This window comes from Pygocentrus nattereri, chromosome 18 (assembly GCF_015220715.1).
Source record: "Pygocentrus nattereri isolate fPygNat1 chromosome 18, fPygNat1.pri, whole genome shotgun sequence".
Taxonomy (NCBI): Eukaryota; Metazoa; Chordata; class Actinopteri; order Characiformes; family Serrasalmidae; genus Pygocentrus; species Pygocentrus nattereri.
The window spans coordinates 1,365,001-1,385,000 of NC_051228.1; the positions used below are offsets into that span (position 1 = coordinate 1,365,001).

The 20,000-nt window shown below is 41.7% G+C and overlaps 1 protein-coding gene across 1 annotated transcript in view; it reads right to left on the minus strand.

Annotated features, from left to right (window-relative positions):
• The window catches only part of ppm1e (protein phosphatase, Mg2+/Mn2+ dependent, 1E), an 85,654-nt gene that overhangs the window by 18,926 nt on the left and 46,728 nt on the right, over nt 1-20,000 (minus strand). Inside the window, exons 2-3 of the mRNA XM_037547210.1 lie at nt 14,274-14,395; nt 4,104-4,303 (exon numbers count right to left, since the gene is read on the minus strand). Of these exons, the coding sequence (XP_037403107.1) occupies nt 4,104-4,303; nt 14,274-14,395 (322 nt within the window). The remainder of the gene's footprint in view (nt 1-4,103; nt 4,304-14,273; nt 14,396-20,000) is intronic.

Below are 20,000 nucleotides of genomic sequence, written 5' to 3' on the forward strand. Positions count from 1 at the left end.
AAACTCCAGGTCTACAGGAGTCAGACAGTAATCAGATAATGGGGAAACTCCAGGTCTACAGGAGTCAGACAGTAATCAGATAATGGGGAAACTCCAGGTCTACAGGAGTCAGACAGTAATCAGATAATGGGGAAACTCCAGGTCTACAGGAGTCAGACAGTAATCAGATAATGAGGAAACTCCAGGTCTACAGGAGTCAGACAGTAATCAGATAATGGGGAAACTCCAGGTCTACAGGAGTCAGACAGTAATCAGATAATAGGGAAACTCCAGGTCTACATGAGTCAGACAGTAATCAGATAATGGAGAAACTCCAGGTCTACATGAGTCAGACAGTAATCAGATAATGAGGAAACTCCAGGTCTACATGAGACAGACAGTAATCAGATAATGGGGAAACTCCAGGTCTACAGGAGTCAGAGAGTAATCAGACAATGGGGAAATGCCAGGTCTACAGGAGTCAGACAGTAATCAGATAATGGGGAAACTCCAGGTCTACAGGAGTCAGACAGTAATCAGATAATGTGGAAACACCAGGTCTACATGAGTCAGACAGTAATCAGATAATGGAGAAACTCCAGGTCTACATGAGTCAGACAGTAATCAGATAATGAGGAAACTCCAGGTCTACATGAGACAGACAGTAATCAGATAATGGGGAAACTCCAGGTCTACATGAGTCAGACAGTAAACAGATAATGGGGAAACTCCAGGTCTACAGGAGTCAGACTGTAATCAGATAACAGGGAAACTCCAGGTCTACATGAGTCAGACAGTAATCAGATAACAGGGAAACTCCAGGTCTACATGAGTCAGACAGTAATCAGATAACGGGGAAACTCCAGGTCTACAGGAATCAGACAGTAATCAGATAATGGAGAAACTCCAGGTCTACATGAGTCAGACAGTAATCAGATAATGAGGAAACTCCAGGTCTACAGGAGTCAGACAGTAATCAGATAATGGGGAAACTCCAGGTCTACATGAGTCAGACAGTAATCAGATAATGGGGAAACTCCAGGTCTACATGAGTCAGACAGTAATCAGATAACAGGGAAACTCCAGGTCTACAGGAGTCAGACAGTAATCAGATAATGGGGAAACTCCAGGTCTACAGGAGTCAGACAGTAATCAGATAATGAGGAAACTCCAGGTCTACATGACTCAGACAGTAATCAGATAATGGGGAAACTCCAGGTCTACATGAGTCAGACAGTAATCAGATAACGGGGAAACTCCAGGTCTACAGGAGTCAGACAGTAATCAGATAATGGGAAAACTCCAGGTCTACAGGAGTCAGACAGTAATCAGATAATGGGGAAACTCCAGGTCTACAGGAGTCAGACAGTAATCAGATAATGGGGAAACTCCAGGTCTACAGGAGTCAGACAGTAATCAGATAATGGGGAAACTCCAGGTCTACATGAGTCAGACAGTAATCAGATAATGGGGAATCTCAGATTTCATCAAGATTGAATCAGATTTCTGCTTTAAAACCAGCCAACAAACTCACAGAATTCATGACGTAAAACTTCATGCCATGTGTTTTTAAACGTTGCGCTGCTTCACCTGAAAATATGAATAAACATCGTCTAGAAGATGAAGAATCTTTAAATCCTTTACTTCCTGTTTGGTTTCAGTGCCTGTTTAAAAGTGTGTTGCTGCGTCTCGCAGCGGTGCTGCTCACGTACCGCTGTCTGATCTCACGCATGCGCAGACTGAGAAATCCGACAGAAATCAGAGTAAGCGTTCACAGTACTGAGAAATCTGATTCCTGAGCTAAAATCCAGCCTCTTCATCAGATTTCTTCAGATTTCTAGATCAGAGTTTGGTGTTTTACATGACTGTTTGAATAATCGGATAACTGCAGAAGTCCGATTATGATCAGGTTATTGAGGGCATGTAAACACACCCAACGTTTGCTTGAAAAAGGCTTAAAAAATAAAGGTTTTTATTTGAAAACCACTCTAGGACGCTGAGCATTGTAATAAAGCAATAATCATGTCTAATGAAACTATTAGATGAGCCTTAAAGACCTGCAGTAATGCATCTTCACCTCTTATTACCTTCTTTAATCTGGTAAAACACGAGCAGCGAACCTGAGGCCTCTCCTCTGCAGACGTCTCCCATTCTCTAGAACACGCAGCTGAATTAAATGGTACAATTTATGAATATGCAAATTAAAAGCGTTTGTGTTCTCTCTCGTCGAACGGTTTTAATTATCGGCAGCTTAAGAGTCATTTACTGGCTTTCGGAGCCGGTGAAACGGGATGAGTTCCTCACTAGTGAGAATAATCACTTCATTACTGAAGGATCCCTCAGGTGTCATTAATGTGTGGAAAGGAGGGAGAATAAAGAGCAGCCTTTCACTGAGCGGATGTAGACGTCCGCTATTAAAGAGCCCGTATTCTATACTTTTATCTTTTTCCCCACTTCTATTCAGCTCTAGGCTGAGTGGGCATGGCTAAAGAGCTGTAGGCTTAATGGGTGGGCCTAAACTGCTGAAGGCTGAATGGGTGGGCCTAAACTGCTGTAGGCTGAATGGGCGGGGCTAAACTGCTGTAGGCTTAATGGGTGGGGCTAAACTGCTGTAGGCTGAATAAGTGGGGCTAAACTGCTAATGGTTTAATGGGTGGGGCTTAACTGCTGTAGGTTGAATGGGTGGGGCTTATTTTCAGTGTTGTGTACAGGAGCAGGCAGGAAGCCAAGTCCACAGCAGGTGGGAACGGGACAAAGCGCAAGAAGAGAATTCCCACAAATTAATGAACAGCCTAAATAAACTACAACAATCACTAAATCATGCATAAACAATATGAGATGATAACAGTACAACAGTTACGATGACTGTGGTCATTCTAAAGAGCTGTGATCGACACGCAGATTCAGCAAAACACCTGAAATGACCTGTGGTTTAATTCCTGCTGTGTGTTTAAATGGTGAATAAATGGCAATTGGTGAAGTTCCAGCGAGCCTGATGACCACGACTGCCGTGTTACTTCAGCAGAGAATCATGTTTGTGAGCAGACTGTGTCAAATACTGGATGTCAGCTCACTTTGATGGAGCGGAACAAAACCTCTTGGTTGTGGGCGGGAGCGGGATAAATGATTTCGCTTTTCTGTGGGAGCAGGACTGAAAAAAACAGTCATGTGCAGACCTTTACTTGGAACCTCGACGGACGTGATCCCAAAAATAGTACCGGGTACCAGATTGGCCTAATGGAGAACCAAAAAAGGTGAGTCGAGTCGGGAGGTCACTTTATCTGCTTTTGCCTGAGAGTGAGTGCTGCTGCTGTTTAGCCAACAGCACCAGTAAAAACCATTCATTTATCAACAGCCTCCAGCCAGCGCGGACGTACACACCGCCACTCTGGGCTCCATAAAGAACTGGGCCAGCGCTTTATTGATTAAATACAATGCTATTAAAGGCCATCACTCCCTGCAGAACTGCCCTCAGCAGCAGATCCAGATAGTGAGGTCTGAGCGCTGGAGTACTCAGTTGATTCATCGGCTATTCCTAAAGGACATTTATCGGACGCTGTATGTGTGACTACTTTGCATGTCTTGCCATAATGTGATCCAAAATGAATTACTACATATTAACCCTTAGAACGTATGATAACAGAAGCATGCTGCGATTTTATACTGATGCTTTCTCACATTTTTCTTTTTATTCATTCTGTGTAAAAGAAAGCAGTGAGCATGTAAATAAGTACATCCTCTGTTTTACTGGATTGATATGTGCACAAATTATTTCTTATTATTTCTTATTATTTCTTATTACCCCGCGACCCTTACGGAGAAGCAGCTTAGAAAATGGATGGATGGATGGATGGATGGATTATTTCTTATTATTGGTCTATTGGTCTATTAAATGATGGTGATAATGGTTTTGTTATTTAACCGCAATAATTCTTTTCAGGTTCTTAAACTGCTTGATTGTACAGATATGCCACGAAAAATCAAGCTTCTGGTGAGTGTGTCAGTGTGTGTGTGTGTGTGTGAGAGTGTGTGTGTGTGTGCGCGTGTGTGTGTGTGTGTGAGAGTGTGTGAGAGTGTGCGCGTGTGTGCGCGTGTGTGTGTGTGTGTGTGTGCGTGTGTGGTACCTGAAGGTTAAAGAGTGCGTTAAAGTCCGGGATGACCACGTGTCTGTCCTCCATCTTTCTGCGCATGTTTTTGATGGCGTGGATGGACGTCTCGTAGTACGGCTGGACGTGGCGGCGAGTCGGGATGCCTTTCAGCCACAAACAGCACGTTTCACAGAGCTTATTAAACACCAGCCGGGCCAGCTTCACCGCCTCGATCTCTGCAAGACAGCACAAGTTTATTCATACAACACCTTTCACACAGTAGATAGATGGATGGACAGATGGATAGACAGATAGATGGATATAGACATAGATGGATGGATCGATGGATAGAGATGTACAGATGGATAGATAGATGGATAGATAGATAGATGGATGGACAGAAGGATAGATAAATGGATAGAGATGGATAGATAGATGGATAGATAGAAGGAGAGAAAGAAAAAGAAATAGTGAGAGTCACAGAGAGGCTAAAGATGTTTTTCTTGCTGCAGTCTCCTGAGGCTCAAACTGACATTCTCTCTTCTTTTCTCTTCTCTTCTTCTGCTCTGTGCCTCTTTTACATCTCTCCTTAGAGACTAAAACACACTCACTCGCTTACCTGTGTCCTCTACACTGCCCTGCACTCACACAGGCCTCAGTTACCCTCTCACAGCCGAAACTGCCAGAACTGCTTACACATTAGTCTCATACTCACTCAGGATTTACTCAATACTCACTCAGGATTTACTCAATACTCACTCAGTCTTTAATCAATACTCACTCAGGATTTACTCAACACTCAGTCAGTCTTTAATCAATACTCACTCAGGATTTACTCAATACTCACTCAGTCTTTAATCAATACTCACTCAGGATTCACTCAACACTCAGTCAGTCTTTAATCAATACTCACTCAGGATTTACTCAACACTCACTCAGTCTTTAATCAATACTCACTCAGGATTTACTCAACACTCAGTCAGTCTTTAATCAATACTCACTCAGGATTTACTCAATACTCACTCAGTCTTTAATCAATACTCACTCAGGATTTACTCAACACTCAGTCAGTCTTTAATCAATACTCACTCAGGATTTACTCAATACTCACTCAGTCTTTAATCAATACTCACTCAGGATTTACTCAATACTCACTCAGGATTTACTCAATACTCACTCAGTCTTTAATCAATACTCACTCAGGATTTACTCAGCACTCAGTCAGTCTTTAATCAATACTCACTCAGGATTTACTCAACACTCAGTCAGTCTTTAATCAATACTCACTCAGGATTCACTCAACACTCAGTCTTTAATCAATACTCACTCAGGATTTACTCAACACTCAGTCAGTCTTTAATCAATACTCACTCAGGATTTACTCAGCACTCACTCAGTCTTTAATCAATACTCACTCAGGATTCACTCAACACTCACTCAGTCTTTAATCAATACTCACTCAGGATTTACTCAGCACTCACTCAGTCTTTAATCAATACTCACTCAGGATTCACTCAACACTCAGTCAGTCTTTAATCAATACTCACTCAGGATTCACTCAACACTCAGTCAGTCTTTAATCAATACTCACTCAGGATTTACTCAACACTCAGTCAGTCTTTAATCAATACTCACTCAGGATTTACTCAGCACTCACTCAGTCTTTAATCAATACTCACTCAGGATTCACTCAACACTCACTCAGTCTTTAATCAATACTCACTCAGGATTTACTCAGCACTCACTCAGTCTTTAATCAATACTCACTCAGTCTTTAATCAATACTCACTCAGGATTCACTCAACACTCAGTCAGTCTTTAATCAATACTCACTCAGGATTCACTCAACACTCACTAAGTCTTTAATCAATACTCACTCAGGATTTACTCAACACTCACTCAGTCTTTAATCAATACTCACTCAGGATTCACTCAACACTCAGTCAGTCTTTAATCAATACTCACTCAGGATTTACTCAACACTCAGTCAGTCTTTAATCAATACTCACTCAGGATTCACTCAACACTCAGTCAGTCTTTAATCAATACTCACTCAGGATTCACTCAACACTCAGTCAGTCTTTAATCAATACTCACTTAGGATTCACTCAACACTCAGTCAGTCTTTAATCAATACTCACTCAGGATTTACTCAGCACTCACTCAGTCTTTAATCAATACTCACTCAGGATTCACTCAACGCTCAGTCAGTCTTTAATCAATACTCACTCAGGATTTACTCAACACTCACTCAGTCTTTAATCAATACTCACTCAGGATTTACTCAGCACTCACTCAGTCTTTAATCAATACTCACTCAGGATTCACTCAACACTCAGTCAGTCTTTAATCAATACTCACTCAGGATTCACTCAACACTCAGTCAGTCTTTAATCAATACTCACTCAGGATTCACTCAACACTCAGTCAGTCTTTAATCAATACTCACTCAGGATTTACTCAACACTCAGTCAGTCTTTAATCAATACTCACTCAGGATTTACTCAGCACTCACTCAGTCTTTAATCAATACTCACTCAGGATTCACTCAACACTCACTCAGTCTTTAATCAATACTCACTCAGGATTCACTCAACACTCAGTCAGTCTTTAATCAATACTCACTCAGGATTTACTCAACACTCAGTCAGTCTTTAATCAATACTCACTCAGGATTTACTCAGCACTCACTCAGTCTTTAATCAATACTCACTCAGGATTCACTCAACACTCACTCAGTCTTTAATCAATACTCACTCAGGATTTACTCAGAACTCACTCAGTCTTTAATCAATACTCACTCAGTCTTTAATCAATACTCACTCAGGATTCACTCAACACTCAGTCAGTCTTTAATCAATACTCACTCAGGATTCACTCAACACTCACTAAGTCTTTAATCAATACTCACTCAGGATTTACTCAACACTCACTCAGTCTTTAATCAATACTCACTCAGGATTCACTCAACACTCAGTCAGTCTTTAATCAATACTCACTCAGGATTTACTCAACACTCAGTCAGTCTTTAATCAATACTCACTCAGGATTCACTCAACACTCAGTCAGTCTTTAATCAATACTCACTCAGGATTCACTCAACACTCAGTCAGTCTTTAATCAATACTCACTCAGGATTTACTCAACACTCACTCAGTCTTTAATCAATACTCACTTAGGATTCACTCAACACTCAGTCAGTCTTTAATCAATACTCACTCAGGATTTACTCAGCACTCACTCAGTCTTTAATCAATACTCACTCAGGATTCACTCAACACTCACTCAGTCTTTAATCAATACTCACTCAGGATTTACTCAACACTCACTCAGTCTTTAATCAATACTCACTTAGGATTCACTCAACACTCAGTCAGTCTTTAATCAATACTCACTCAGGATTTACTCAGCACTCACTCAGTCTTTAATCAATACTCACTCAGGATTCACTCAACACTCAGTCAGTCTTTAATCAATACTCACTCAGGATTTACTCAACACTCAGTCAGTCTTTAATCAATACTCACTCAGGATTTACTCAGCACTCACTCAGTCTTTAATCAATACTCACTCAGGATTTACTCAATACTCACTCAGGATTTACTCAATACTCAATATTTAATAAATACTCACTCAGTATTTAATCAATACTCACTTAGGATTTAATCAACACTCACTCAGGATTTACTCAATACTCACTTAGTATTTACTCAATACTCAGTAACAGGCATTGAGCTATAAACCGAGTCTGTTCTACAGTTTCTCATTAGACTGAATGAATAACCGACTCTAAATGTAGGTATTGTGATATAAACCGAGTCCGTTCTACAGTTTCTCATTAGGCTGAATGAATAACCGACTCTAAATGTAGGTATTGTGATATAAACCGAGTCCGTTCTACAGTTTCTCATTAGGCTGAATGAATAACCGACTCTAAATGTAGGTATTGTGATATAAACTGAGTCTGTTCTACAGTTTCTCATTAGGCTGAATGAATAACCGGCTCTAAATGTAGGTATTGTGATATAAACCGAGTCCGTTCTACAGTTTCTCATTAGACTGAATGAATAACCGGCTCTAAATGTAGGTATTGTGATATAAACCGAGTCCGTTCTACAGTTTCTCATTAGACTGAATGAATAACCGACTCTAAATGTAGGTATTGTGATATAAACCGAGTCCGTTCTACAGTTTCTCATTAGACTGAATGAATAACCGACTCTAAATGTAGGTATTGTGATATAAACCGAGTCCGTTCTGCAGTTTCTCATTAGGCTGAATGAATAACCGACTCTAAATGTAGGTATTGTGATATAAACCGAGTCTGTTCTACAGTTTCTCATTAGGCTGAATGAATAACCGGCTCTAAATGTAGGTATTGTCATATAAACCGAGTCTGTTCTACAGTTTCTCATTAGACTGAATGAATAACCGGCTCTAAATGTAGGTATTGTGATATAAACCGAGTCCGTTCTACAGTTTCTCATTAGGCTGAATGAATAACCGACTCTAAATGTAGGTATTGTGATATAAACCGAGTCTGTTCTACAGTTTCTCATTAGACTGAATGAATAACCGACTCTAAATGTAGGTATTGTGATATAAACCGAGTCCGTTCTACAGTTTCTCATTAGACTGAATGAATAACCGACTCTAAATGTAGGTATTGTGATATAAACCGAGTCTGTTCTACAGTTTCTCATTAGACTGAATGAATAACCGACTCTAAATGTAGGTATTGTGATATAAACCGAGTCCGTTCTACAGTTTCTCATTAGGCTGAATGAATAACCGGCTCTAAATGTAGGTATTGTGATATAAACCGAGTCCGTTCTACAGTTTCTCATTAGGCTGAATGAATAACCGACTCTAAATGTAGGTATTGTGATATAAACCGAGTCCGTTCTACAGTTTCTCATTAGACTGAATGAATAACCGACTCTAAATGTAGGTATTGTGATATAAACCGAGTCCGTTCTACAGTTTCTCATTAGACTGAATGAATAACCGACTCTAAATGTAGGTATTGTGATATAAACCGAGTCTGTTCTACAGTTTCTCATTAGACTGAATGAATAACCGACTCTAAATGTAGGTATTGTGATATAAACCGAGTCTGTTCTACAGTTTCTCATTAGGCTGAATGAATAACCGACTCTAAATGTAGGTATTGTGATATAAACCGAGTCCGTTCTACAGTTTCTCATTAGACTGAATGAATAACCGACTCTAAATGTAGGTATTGTGATATAAACCGAGTCCGTTCTACAGTTTCTCATTAGGCTGAATGAATAACCGGCTCTAAATGTAGGTATTGTGATATAAACCGAGTCCGTTCTACAGTTTCTCATTAGGCTGAATGAATAACCGGCTCTAAATGTAGGTATTGTGATATAAACCGAGTCCGTTCTACAGTTTCTCATTAGGCTGAATGAATAACCGACTCTAAATGTAGGTATTGTGATATAAACCGAGATCGGTTCTCTGTTCCACTCCTGGGTGAACTGAACTCAAAGAGGAAGCGGTCCTGGGTCAGGAAAAAGCTCTAGTGTGAAAATGCCCTCAGTTTGTGATCAGGTCAGAACCTCCGAGCTGCTTCTTGTTTATTGTATATGTGATCAGTGAGCTCCTCCTTTAAAGCTTGCTGGTCTCTGACGGCACAATCTAAATTTAATCTGGCGTCTCTGCCCTGAGACACACGTCTGTCTGCCCTCCTCCATCTCTCCATCCCTCCCCCTCCACCCCTCCATCACTCAATCTCTCCATCACTCCCTCTCTGTCCCTCCACCAAAAATAAAAATGGACGCCGGTTATCAACGGCAATTTGGAATGATGGTACATAATCATAGTGTCTGTTTTTGGTGACAGTTCAAAGTGCAGTGAAAGTGACGCTTATAAAATGCTGCCAGACAGAAAACCCCATGCCTTGCGAGAAGTACTTTCGACACACAACCCCAATTCCAGTGAAGTTGGGACGTTGTGTAAAACATAAATAAAATCAGAATACGATGATTTGCAAATCATTTTCAACCGATATTCAGTTGAATCCACTACAAAGACGAGATATTTAATGTTCAAACGGATAAACTATTTTTTTTTGTAAATATTCACTAATTTTGAATTTGATGCCTGCAACACGTTCCAGAGAAGTTGGGACAGGGGCGTTTTTCCCACTGAGTTACATCACCTTTCCTTTAACACTCAATAAGCGTTTGGAAACTGAGGACACTGATTGTTGAAGCTTTGTAGGTGGAATTCTTTCCCATTCCTGCTTGATGTCCAGCTTCAGCTGCTCAGCAGTCCGGGGGTCTCCGCTGTCGTATTTTGAGCTTCATAATGCGCCACACATTTTCAATGGGAGACGGTCTGGACTGCAGGCAGGCCAGTCTAGTACCCGCACTCTTTTACTACGACGCCACGCTGTTGTAACACGTGCAGAATGTGGCTCGGCATCGTCTTGCTGAAATAAGCAGGACGTCCCTGATAAAGACGCTGCTTGGATGGCAGCAGATGTTGCTCCAAAACCTGTATGGACCTTTCAGCATTAATGGGGCCTTCACAGATGTGCAGGTTACCCCTGCCATGGGCACTAACACACCCCCCCCGCCCCGCCACCATCAGAGATGCTGGCTTTTGAACTTTGTGCTGAAAACAATCCGGACAGTCCTTTTCCTCATTGGCCCGGAGGACACAACCCACGACCCACGACCCACGACCACACGACCACCTCCATTGATTTCCAAAAATGAAGGTCACGGGCGTTCAGTGCTGGTTTTCTGCCTTGCCGCTTACCTGCAGAGATTTCTCCAGATTCTCTGAATCTTTTGATGATATTATGGACTGTAGATGATGAAATCCCTAAATTCCTGCAGTTGCACGTTGAGAAACGTTGTTCTTAAACTGTTGGACTATTTGCTCACGCAGTTGTTCACTAAGTGGTGAACCTCGCCCCGTCCTGGCTTGTGAACGACTGAGCCTTTCAGGGATGCTCCCTTTATACCCAATCATGACACTCACCTGTTTCCAATTAACCTGTTCACCTGTGGAATGTTCCAAACAGGTGTTTTTTGAGCATTCCTCAACTTTCCCAGGCTTTTGTTGCCCCTGTCCCAACTTCTTTGGAACATGTTGCAGGCATCAAATTCAATATGAGTGAATATTTGCAAAAAATGATAAAGTTTATCCGTTTGAACATTAAATATCTCGTCTTTGTAGTGGATTCAGTTGAATATAGGTTGAAATGGATTTGCAGATCATCGTATTCTGTTTTTATTTATGTTTTACACAACGTCCCAACTTCGCTGGAATTGGGGTTGTAGAAGGTAATTCATACTGGAATTATTACTTAAGCCGGGGTTACACTTCACGACTTTTACCCCGATTTTAGACCCGATTCTCAGTCTGGCTGAGTCTGAGCTGGTCGACTCTAGTCTGCAGATTTTTGGGTCAGTTTATTCTTTGTAGCCTTCTTTTCTTCTCTCTTTAGTTTTTGGGCAATGTCTTTTCTCAGCCCTCTTTTCTATTCTTTAAGTACCGTACGGGTCACCCCTCTACAAAGCTGTGACAAAGGCTACTGTTCACCACAGCCTTGCGTAGAGGAGTCTGCAGGTGTGTCGAGTTGGCTTTCCTAATCAGCCCGAGGGCTTCTGGGAATTGGAGTTCAATTGCAGGCTGGACCCTTCCAATAAAATATTGTTTACATATAAAGATGTGTGGATGGAAATGCAGCTAGTAATGCACACAAGTGATTTGAGAGCTAGTAGCTCCCCCTTGTGGCCTGCAGTTTGAATTATGATGATAATGCTCATTTTTACTCCTGTATGTGAGATCACTGTGTAACTGATACTGCGAAAAATACTGCAATACCGAAATGTATAATTCTGCCTTCGATCTGCAGCGAAGACGGCTAAGAGAAGCAAATCTCATTGGACGTGACATTAAACACTCAGAAATAACAAACCATTAATCGCACAAGCACCTGTAACGCAGATGGAGGACGGGCAGAAATCTAAAGCCCGAAGCCAGACGCCAACTCTCTCTTCTAATTCATCTGAAAGCCGTCTGGAGCATTCACAATCGTTCCCTCTTTCAATTCCTTTGCCATTTCTATTCGAATATAGAAAGTTAAGAAAGCAATTCAGGCCAGCGTGAAGTTAGTAAGTGACCTGAATTCGCAGTCGAATAGGAGAGGGTTTAAAATGTGCAGGATGGCCTACATTCATCGCTAACACTAGGCTGATCTATGCATGTCTGCAAAACTTCAGAACAGATTCTCTCCTCGTTTGAGCCTTTCTAGGACTTCAAATCATCACCGTCGTCTTTTGGGGTCATGAGTGTCGTCTGAAATGAACAGCAATGTCAAATGACTTCAGACTGCAGCAGTGCTTTCAAAGGCACTCTGACGCACACAAAGATGCTATTGCAACAAATCAAGAGCAGAAAGAAACCTGCTCTAATGAAGACGGTGAACTTCAGTTTACATAATGCAAATAAAACCAGTCAGAAGGGTTTCAGTGTGAGTAGGTGATGTGAGTAAAACGTGAACTTTGTGGAACTTTCTTAAGGAAAAAACATTAAATATTACAACTGAATAACTTAAGCCGGGGTTACACACGACTTTCCCCCCGATTTTAGCCCCGATTCTCAGTCTGGCTGAGTCTGAGCTGGACGGCTCTAGTCTGCACACTTTTGGGTCAGTCAGAGTCGACAGCTGGAGAGAGACTCGAGTCGTGTTTGAGGGCGCAGGCTCAGATTTACCCGAGTGCAATCTAGTGTAAACTGATCAACGACTCAATCAGAACACTCCTGCAACCGCCAATGAAAACGGAGAGCACGGAAGAAGAAAATACAGCAAAGTAAACGAAGAAAAACGGTGAAAAGTCTCACGTGTGTGGGGCGAAAGCTTCTTAATGAGCTGAGTTTAAGGCACAATCAGGTTTATGTACCTTTACAACTCTAAAAAATAGCAAACTGACCACATTTTTAAATCCATCAGCTACTCAAACGCGTTTACCTGCTGCTTCTTTACTGCACCAGCGCAGAGAAAACAGCCGCAGCCACTACATGTCTGTTTACCTGCGTGTCCATTAAGCTAGTGCTGGTACATATGGACGTTCTAGATTAAACAGACATCTGAAGCTTGTGAAAGGCATTAACATATCTGAGCTTGCATGTCCGAGTTTTACAGTGACCCTTTCAGACGCTGCTGTTTTCCATTTGTAGCAGCCGCCCGAAACCCGATTAGACATTTTTTCTCACTGCGATGTGTCTTCTAGCGTGTAAGGCCTTCTGTCCAGCTCCTGAAGTCCTAACCAATGGGAGAGCAGCTCAGCTGTATCTACCCGAATACCCCAGAGGGAACCATCCTGACTGGATCATTTTCTGTTGGGTGTTTCGAGATTTTAAACCCTTTCATTTCCAACCAAAACCTAACAATGAAATAAAAGCATTACTACACTATGTGCAGGGTTTAAATCCACAAGCATGATGATTCTATTTAGTAAAGATAGACTAAAAATGGATTTAAAACACTGAGACCATCACTGAGATGATTTAAACATAACTCAATGGGATTTTGTGTCTGGGGTGTACAGAAAGGTTGATGTAAAGCTCTACAGTGTTGCTTAAAGGAATAGTTTGGCAAAAAATTTGAATTTATCCAGTTTTCCCCTCTTACACTTGACTTCTGGAGTTGAACTGCTTCAGTTTTAGCTGTGATTTATTTTATCAATTAAAAAAGGACAAAAGCACTCAGAACCGCTGCGTTCAGCTATGCTAATGTGCTTTAGTCCATGTTTATAGATCACAGAGAGTCAAACAGAGTCAGAAACCTCATAATCAAGACTATTAGAGACACTGAACACCTCCACATGGTTTAAGGCGAATGAGTGATGATCTAGGAAGCCAGTTAGCACCATGCTAACTGCATAAGCATCTATTACTTGCTAGCTACATTAGCCTTGTAGCTCCAGTGCTAAAACTGGTGTGAAGTTGCAAAGCAGGCAAATTCAGCTTTCGGCCAAACCATCACTTTAACCACTGTTTACCTGGCTCACCACACACCTGCACCAGGTGATCAGTGTTTATGACCGTTTGGTCCAAGCTCAGCTTTGGAGAAGCAAAGACATGGACCATGAGGGCTCTCAGAACCGGGAATCTGACCCAGACAGTGGATCAGCACGAGGAAGAGTCACGTAATCTACTCACGAGGAAGCGTTTCTGTGCCGTCCTCAACGTTTTTGTTGAGGTAATACACGGAGAGGTCACTCTGCAGGATGTTGTCGGCCGTCCCTCGAGCCAGAGCGGAGGCCAGCGTGAACGGGCAGTTACTGTAAAAGAGAAAGACAAAGAGAGAGTGATGGTCTGTTGGGCAGGACAGCACAGACATTTACTGAGGCATCTCAGGTCACCTGAGGACACAAAGAAGCAGCACACACTTAAAATAATAATATAAAAAAATGACAATGCACCAGCGCTGTTACTGCACAGTCAGCAGATAATCATGGAATACATACACCGGTCAGGCGTAACGTTCTGACCACCTCCTTGTTTCTGCACTCTCTGTCCACTCTATCAGCTCCACTGACCGTTCAGTTCCACTCTGTAGTTCTACAGTTACAGACTGTAGTCCATCTGTTTCTCTGATACTCTGTTACCCTGTTCTTCAGTGGTCAGGACCCCCATGGACCCTCACAGAGCAGGTACTGTTTGGGTGGTTGGTCATTCTCAGCACTGCAGTAACACTGACATGGTGGTGGTGTGTTAGTGTGTGTTGTGCTGGTCTGAGTGGATCAGACACAGCAGTGCTACTGGAGTTTTTAGACACCTCAGTGTCGCTGCTGGACTGAGAATAGCCCACCAACCAAAAATATCCAGCCGACAGCGTCCTGTGGGCAGCGTCCTGTGGGCAGCGTCCTGTGGGCAGCGTCCTGTAACCACTGATGAAGGACGAGAGGATGACCAACACAAACTGTGCAGCAGCAGATGAGCTGTCGTCTCTGACTTTACACCTACAAGGTGGACCGACAAGGTAGGAGTGTCTAATAGAGTGGACAGTGAGTGGACACTCCATGAAGGAAGCCAGGAGACCATAGCAGATCACAATACACCAATTTAAGTTATTTTTAGTTTATTTTTGAAAATATAGTCTGGAAAAGATTCACTCTGAGATGCACTACAGTCCCCAGCATGCACTGCAACATAGTGTGTGTTCGGACCTCCTTCCCCTAACAACCATTTCTGGGCTGGTGGTTACACAAAAAGATGCCTGGTGTCCAGTTCAGGCAAATATCCATTTTTTTTTAAAATAATTTTTATTTAGAATGATTTTTGAGTGAGTACGCATCTCAATGTCTGTTCTGCTGTTGGACAAACAATGTCCCGCTTAGGCCATGTCAAAATATTAAGCAGAAATAAGATAAAAACAGACTGAGGTCTTAATATGGCCCTTTTTAGGGGTTGAGCTTGACACCCCTGCTCTAATGGTGTTGCGTGTTTTCCTGATGGGTTGATATCACAGTGTAAAGCGCCCTAATGGTTTTACAGGGCTCCTTATACAGACTCTAGATGCATTTGAAGGTTTCCTGTTTGGATCTAAAGATATCCTACAGAAAAGCAGCGCTCTCTAATGTAACCTAATTCCTATGAGGAAGCAAAACCATCAGGTTTTAATCCTAATGGCCTTTTTTCAGGAGTGAACTGTATGGAGCATTTAACAGGTCCTGCAGTGCTGTAGGTTGATTTTTAACCATTCTTTACGCTCCTCTCGCTGCTGTACAGGCCTGGGCACTCAGGTGAGGCTCTCTCAGCGCTCACCTCATCCACACTCAGCACAGCTCTCCGCTTAGATAAGCGCTGGGTACTTGTGGCTTTGCTGAAAATAGCCGCGATTACAGTCCATATTATGAAATCAGGGCCTGCCACTCCACTTTCAGCTTCAGCAGGATCTTTACAGTCTTACATAAGAACTGATAACCATGTTGGCAACCAGCGTTTCCGCGGTGCAGACAGGGGCTCCCAGTGTTCTGTGCTGAGGGACACGACTGAGGGTCCACATTTACCGCCAGACTGAAAACACTGAGCAGCGTTAAATAACGAAGACGTTTAACCCCTTAAACTCTACGGGCCTCACACATTAGCCTCATAGCAGATACCAAGCTATTCTAAACGAATACGAATGAACTCATAGCAGACGCGGAATTATTAATAACTAATACAAAATAATCCCTAATAGATACGGAATTATTAATAACTAATACAAAATAATCCCTAATAGATACGGAATTATTAATAACTAATACAAAATAATCCCTAATAGATACGGAATTATTAATAACTAATACAAAATAATCCCTAATAGATATTGAATAATTAATAACTAATACAAAATAATCCCTAATAGATACTGAATAATTAATAACTAATACAAAATAATTAATAGTAGATACTAAACAATTTATAGTAGATACTGATTTATTTATCAATAATACAAAATAATTCATAGTAGATACTGAATAATTAATAACTAATACAAAATAATTTATAGTAGATACTGAATAATTAATAACTAATACAAAATAATTTATAGTAGATACTGATTAATTTATCAATAATACAAAATAATTCATAGTAGATACTGAATAATTCATAACTAATGCAAAATAATTCATGGTAGATACTGAATAATTAATAATAAACACCAAGTAATTCACATTAGATACTGCATAAAAAGTCTTGACATTAATAACTGAGTAATAAGCTGCCACTTTAAGAGGTTAAAGCTTCAAATGGTTTATCCTGATCTCTATCTGCTGTATCTGCTGTATCTGTATATTTTCAAAATACACACGTCATGATATATATATATATATATATATATATATATATATATATATTAATATATATAAAATATATATCTATTTTTATCAAAAATTATCAAAAACTGAACAAAGTGATTTTTATTCAGTATTTGACACTAAATCGAGTTAAAGTGACTCCACTGATGCACACAATATGTTCAGAAAAGCATACTGTATTGTATTATGACATAATTTATCACAATAACAACATATGTTCTCATTTTGCGCAGCCCTACTGAGAAACCGCGTCATCAACAGAGCAGCGTGGAAGGTTTTTGGATCGGCATTAAAGGGTTTACATCAGAGTAAATAAGAAATGACTGAATGGCAGACGTGCCAAAGCAGGACGATGCAGGACTTCCCTCGTTAAGGACGGGCTGAACTAAGAAACGGGGAAAAGTTATTATTTTTCCTCTGCAACCAAAATGTCCCGAACCCAGCATGTTCTGTGTCAGCGTGCCACCACCATCACGGCTCCGTCTGCGAGCGCTCGGCTCGGCCTGCCAACATTCTGCTGAATTAATAACGTCAGCTGTCCACATTTTACCCAGCATGGTGAAAACCCGCGAATAATCTAGCCCTCTAATCTCTCACAGGACGGACATGCAAAGGACGAGCGCTTCTCTGGTCTCCTCTGTGTAGGTCATAACGGCCACGATCAGACTGAACAGTACCATAAACTTGGGCTCGGCCACCCAAATGTGAAGACCAGCCGTTTTGTCCCATTTCAGCAAAAAATCAAGCCACCTTGGGAGCCACAATAATGTACGCCCATTTCATTGGTGTAACAATTAGCTGTAAATATGTCTCAACATGTGCTAATATCCTATTATAGGCTAAAAACTAATAATATAATATAACATAATATAAACGCAGGCTTACTTTGGTCTGCCTTAAGCTTGAGCTCAGCTGTAGCTACTTTTCAAGCATCTCTGGCAGGGAATTGCAGAAGTAGAACACTTTCTTGCCAAACATCTCTCAACGTTAGACTTTCTGTGGTTAATAGTTTCTCGTTTCTAGGTAGGTGAGACCTGCGTTGCTATGGTGACCAGCAGTCTGCATGCCAACCCTCAGGGTTAAAGCAGTTCTACATGAACTCCAGCGCTTAAGACCATTTATTGTTAAACTGTGTTGAACGATCATCATCAGCATCATCGTTAACCACTTAGTCCAGATAGGGCCGCAGTAGCAGTTTGGAGAGCAGAGAATCCCAGAAGACCCTGTTCCCCCGCAAAATCCTCCAGCTCATTCCCAGGGACGCCAAGCCGCTCCCAGGCCAACTTGGAGATGTACTCCCTCCAGTGGGTCCTAGGTAAACCTCAGGGTCTTATCCTGGTAGGCCGTGTCTGGTACACCCCCACTGGGAGGCGTCCAGGGAGCATCCGGATCAGATGCTCCTCTCAATGCGGAGGAGTAGCGGCTCTACTCCGAGCTCCTCCCGGATGACCGAGTTCCTCACCCTATCGAATAGAGTGTAGCCACCACCCTGCGAAGAGGCTCATTTCCACCGCTTGTATTCGTGATCTCGTTCTTTTGGTCATCACCCACAGCTCATGACCGCAGGTGAGGGTCGGGATGTAGACCGACCGGTAAACAGAGAGTTTCGCCTTTTGGCTCAGCTCCTCTTCACCACTACAGTCCGGTACAGTGACCGCATTACTGCTGCCGCCTGTCCCAGCCTGCGGCCGGACTCACCAACCCTCTTCCCATCACTCGAGAACAAGACCCCGAGATACTTAAACTCCTCCTCCTGGGGCAGCTGGAGTGGGCATGCCATCCTTTTCTGGGTTGAACAATCAGCAGAGCTTAATTTTACTGTAAAGGAGGATTATTTTAGTTTTACCTACAAACCTGATTCAGCTGTGGAGCTGCAACAGGGCAGTGAAGAAGCCGCATGCTGCACGTTTCCGACCCCTGCGCTAAACAATATATATTTATATTAGTCAATTACTTATTACTTATATTAGTCAAAAGTTACGAAAGAGCACGTTTTCAATCATTTACCACGACTATTTAGAGGAAAACAATCCCACACGTGTGAATACTGGAGCTGATATTATCAAGAGCGACCTTCATGTTTAAAGAACCCCTAGGCCACAATACAGCCGTACGCTGTCTGCAGTGTGGGCGCCTCTGCCCACATGCCATGTATTGAATAAATCTACCCGCTGTGATGGAAACAAAGCTGAATATAACGATGCACACAAAAACCACGGCGGTGAGAAAAGCAGGTGAACGCAGTAGTAAACCCAAACTCCCATAATGCACCATGCCTCCAGCTGCTCTGTGCTCGGCATGGAATCACATGACGTGACATCATTAGTCTCCGTTCAGGTGAGTCACTCTCGTCTCTGCCCTGCACAAGTAACAGCATGAAGCTGACAACTGATGCTTCAGCGTAACTATGGCGACGCTGCTGTGATGCTGGGTTGCCGTGGGGATGGACTGGGTGGTGGGAGGAATGAAGCAGCTATCGCCCCCATACAGGCCAGAACGGACCACCAGAATTATAATTTTGTGATTAGAATTACCAGCAGCTACATATACACACACACACACACACACACACACACCCGCACACACACACCCGCACACACACACACACACTCTCACGCACACACACACACACACACACACACACACGTACATATGTAATCATGATAATGACAAAATGTTACTAATAATAACACTAATGAAAATACATCTGCTATGGTAAGCTCTAAGTGTTCCATATATTTAAATATCTATAAGCAACAATAACAATAATATATTTTATATATATATATATATATATATATGTGATAAGTTGCATAATATTTATGCAATTTTATTTACTTATTTCTGTCCTGAATGTTATATTTTATGTTTGTTTTAGTACATTTTATTATAGATTTTTACTTCTTCTATTTATGCATCTGTATAAAAGCATACAACAACACTTTCGCTCGTTTTACTATTTACGTATTCTGTGCTGCTCTAGTAGACGCTTTTCCCTCTGAGATTTATGAAGTGACAGATCTGTCTATCAGTCTGTCTGTCTATCTATCAGTCTGTCTATCTATTTATCTAATCAGTC